General features: G+C 51.0%; 2 protein-coding genes across 2 annotated transcripts in view; one reads left to right on the top strand and one right to left on the bottom strand.

Annotated features, from left to right (window-relative positions):
* Positions 1–99: 99 nt before the first annotated feature.
* LOC108229551 (myosin heavy chain, embryonic smooth muscle isoform) lies at positions 100–1,965 on the top strand (the record flags this gene model as incomplete). The annotated part of the gene is given in 4 exon segments (XM_017405223.3): positions 100–308; positions 384–492; positions 570–742; positions 1,360–1,965. Coding segments are annotated over 4 exon segments (693 nt in total), but the record flags the coding sequence as incomplete, so codon positions are not given.
* Positions 1,966–3,012: 1,047 nt separating this feature from the next.
* Positions 3,013–3,953, bottom strand: part of LOC108229552 (nuclear distribution protein nudE homolog 1-like) — a 4,656-nt gene continuing 3,715 nt past the window's right edge. Inside the window, exon 6 of the mRNA XM_037974526.1 lies at positions 3,013–3,470. Within this exon, the coding sequence (XP_037830454.1) occupies positions 3,422–3,470 (49 nt within the window). The 3' untranslated portion in view covers positions 3,013–3,421. The remainder of the gene's footprint in view (positions 3,471–3,953) is intronic.

Genomic DNA, 3,953 nt, shown 5'->3' on the forward strand with positions numbered 1-3,953 from the left:
TCAGGGACCCAGATCAGCTGACATGTCTCTGATGCAAAGTGTTCAGGAGGTTCTGGGCTGAAGTTCTCCGGTGTTCTCCTGTGTTCTCCGGTTCTGAAGGTGGACCAGCTGGGAGCAGAACTGGCAGCAGAGAGATCTTCCTCTCAGGCCAAAGATGGATCCAGGCAGCAGCTGGAGAGACAAAACCGCGAGCTGAAGGCCAAACTGCAGGAGCTGGAGAACCAGAGCCGCTCCAAGCTGAAGTCCTCCATCTCGGCTCTGGAGACCAAGCTGAGGGAGGCCGAGGAGCAGCTGGAGGTGGAGAGCAGGTAACAGGAGGTTCAGGTGCTTCTGAAACGCTCCTGCAGCCAGAAGGAGGTGAACCTGACGTGTGTCTGTTGTAGAGAGCGCCAGGCCAACAGCAAGAACCTGCGGCAGAAGGAGAAGAAGCTGAAGGACCTGAGCGCTCAGATGGAGGACGAGAGGAAGCAGGCGCAGCAGTACAAAGAGCAGGTGGAGCTGAGGAGGAGCAGGAGGAGCAGGAGGAGGAGCACACCACAGTCTAACAGCTGCATCCTGCTTCTGTTCAGGCTGAGAAGAGCGGCGTGCGGCTGAAGCAGCTGAAGCATCAGCTGGAGGAGGCGGAGGAGGAGGCGCAGCGCGTGGCGGCTGCCCGCAGGAAGCTGCAGAGGGAGCTGGAGGAGGCCACGGAGGCCAACGACTCCCTCAGCAGGGAGGTGTCCTCGCTCCGCAGCAAACTCAGGTGAGCCCTTTGATGCAGCCGGTTCATGAGAGGGTTCCTTCAGGTTCTCCTGCAGCTCTGTCACTTTTACTTTCCTGGGGTTCCTTCATCGAGAAGGAGAACAGAACACCAAACCAAGAACAGCAGGAGGTTCTGCTCCGGAGGTTCTGGGTAACGTCAGTCTGAGGTGGTTCTGTGAGCCGACTCCAGCTCTCGCTGCAGAACCCTGGCCGCCCTCAGGAACAGGAACATGTGATGAACTTCCCGTCTGTAGGCGGTTTCAGTCGGTGGTTCCTGAGGAACACTGTCCTGCAGGTTCTACATGTTCCTCTGCTTTGATGTATCAGACGTCTGCAGGACGGGGTTCCTCAGGAACCGGGGTTAGGAACCCCGTCCCGCAGGTGTGAGATGTTCCTCTGCTTTGACTCACCTGATGTCTGCAGAGGATGTTCCTCAGGAACTTCTGGTTCTACTGTTTGAATCTGGAACGTGACGTTTGAATTTCTCTCTCTTCCTCCTGCTCCTGTTTCTGGCTGCAGATTTTACTGATCTCCTCCTGTTGTTTGTCTAAACTCCTGCCTTTCTCTGTGCTTCATCTCCTCCTCCTCCTCTTCCTCCTGCTGCGGCGGTGTCTCCAGGCGCAGCGGCGGCGGCGGGGAGGCGGTGTTCGGCGCTCCTCGGAGCGGCGCCGGCGGCATCAGGAGCTTGGGTCTGGGAGGCAGCTTCAGCCGGCGGGTCAAGGAGAACTCCCTGGACCTGCAGGAGGAGGAGGCCCCGTCCCCGTCTCCTCCCACCTCCTGCTCCCCTCTGGAGGAGAACACCTCCTCACCGGACGAGTGAAGGCCGCCACGCTTCCTTTCTTTGATTTATTTCTTCACTTTGAATCTGAGAAGTTAGAATCCAGAGAAACGGACTCAGATCCTGGTTTTCACATTATTACTCTGATTTCTTCCGTTTGTTTTGTTTCCTCCACATTTACAGACAGGTGTTTGTTTGAAAATCTTTTCAAAATAAAAGCTCAGCGCTGAGGACTACTTCCTGAAATAAATGCTTCTTTCTCCCAACAAACTGATCCTTCAGGTTTTATCTGTTTTCTGCAGCAAATTCTCCAAAGCGGTTGAAATTTCTGATAAATTAAATTAATGTTGGGAAGCTTGAAGCAGACAGGAGTTTAAAACCCGATCAGTCAGAAAGTTTCTGTTTTAAGTCAAATTAAACCTAAACTTATTTATTTTAATCTAATAAACTGGTTTGAAACCCCAGAAATGTTTCCAATCTTCTTTCTGATTTTAAATCAAGTTTATTTCAGTTCTGCTCCAACTCTTTTCTCCTGAGGAGCTTCACACATTTACAGTTTATTTTGTTGTTAAAGCAGCAGAGTGAGAACAACCAGAACCAGAACAAGAACCAGAACCTGCAGGTCTCCTCAGGAACAGATCTGCAGTTTATTCCAACTAAAACATTAAAAGTGCTTCAGAGTCAGGAGAGCCAATCAGACGGCAGATCACCTGAGAGGGTCCTGAGGGAAGAGCTTCATCACCTTCATCCTCTTCATCAGAGCGTCATCACCTTCATCACAGCTTCATCTTCTTCATCAGAGCTTCATCCTCTTCATCAGAGCGTCATCTTCTTCATCCTCTTCATCAGAGCTTCATCACCTTCATCCTCTTCATCAGAGCGTCATCTTCATCCTCTTCATCAGAGCTTCATCACCTTCATCCTCTTCATCAGAGCTTCAGCACCTTCATCAGAGCTTCATCACCTTCATCCTCTTCATCAGAGCGTCATCTTCTTCATCCTCTTCATCAGAGCTTCAGCACCTTCATCAGAGCATCATCTTCTTCATCCTCTTCATCATCAGAGCTTCATCTTCTTCATCACAGCTTCCTGCTTCATCAAGCAGGAAACAAACTTCAGTTTTTAAATCAGCCTCTGATCTTCTGTAGTCGATGTCAAACCGGTTTCAAACCGGTTTCAGACGTCTTTCCTTCCTGTTCTCATCTGGAACATCTAGTTCTGAATGCAGCCGTTTTAATTCAGTTACACAACGTGAGTAAAAGTGTCCTCCCAGTGTCCCGTCTTTCCAGTGTCCCGTCCTTTCAGTGTCCCCTCCTCCCAGTGTCCCCTCCTCCCAGTGTCCCGTCTTTCCAGTGTCCCCTCCTCCCAGTGTCCCGTCCTTTCAGTGTCCCGTCCTTTCAGTGTCCCCTCCTCCCAGTGTCCCGTCCTTTCAGCGTCCCCTCCTCCCAGTGTCCCCTCCTCCCAGTGTCCCCTCCTCCCAGTGTCCCGTCCTTTCAGCGTCCCCTCCTCCCAGTGTCCCCTCCTCCCAGCGTCCCCTCCTCCCAGCGTCCCCTCCTCCCAGTGTCCCCTCCTCCCAGTGTCCGTCCAAACGCTGCTTCCACGCCGCAGCAGAGCCAAACAGGATTCACGTGGGGGGGGGGACCTGAGGACCTGAGGGAGGACAGAGTCTCAGGACATGAGGGGGGACAGCTTGAGGACCTGGGGGGGACAGGAAGTCCAGGTCCTTACTTCAAGCTAAGTGCGAGTGCTGAAAACAAGTCCTGTTAAAAACGAGCAGATCCCAAACATCCCATGTTTCCGTGGAAACCTCTCTGAGGTCCAACATGTCCTCAGGGACACCTGAACGATGTCCGCTGGGGCTGGACGGAGACGAAGAGCTGAGGACGAGGAGGAGGAGGAGTTTCAGAGCAGCAGCTTGGATCCGGCGCTGAAGTCCAACCTCTTCACCAAACTGGAAACAAAGAGATGAAAGATGAGTTCTGAAGGTCCTGCAGGAGAACCCGGAGAACCCAGAGCCCAGTGGCGCCGGATTCATTTTCTAGGTGGGGGGGCCACCGGAGTGTTTCGTCACCTTATTAATTTTACCTGCATCGGATCATCGTCTAACATCAATAAAAACTGAATAATGAAACGCTTTTTCAGCGATGACTTTTTGTTCCAGTAGATTATTATGAATAATGATAATTAGTTTAACCAACCAACAGCTTTATAAATGACCACAAAAAAAGTAAACACAGGTAAATAACATGCGCACGGGCAGAGATGGAATAATCCAACATCTGAGCAACAGAAATATACAAACGCTTGTGCGGCGGAACTAATTAGGAGCATTCGGTATTAAAACAACATAAACTTTGTCAGACTTGGAACATATAACCAAACATTATATTAGTAAAAAGATTTCTTCCAAGGCTATTTATAAGTATGTCGCTCA

The sequence above is a fragment of the Kryptolebias marmoratus genome, unplaced genomic scaffold (genome assembly GCF_001649575.2).
Source record: "Kryptolebias marmoratus isolate JLee-2015 unplaced genomic scaffold, ASM164957v2 Scaffold201, whole genome shotgun sequence".
NCBI lineage: Eukaryota > Metazoa > Chordata > Actinopteri > Cyprinodontiformes > Rivulidae > Kryptolebias > Kryptolebias marmoratus.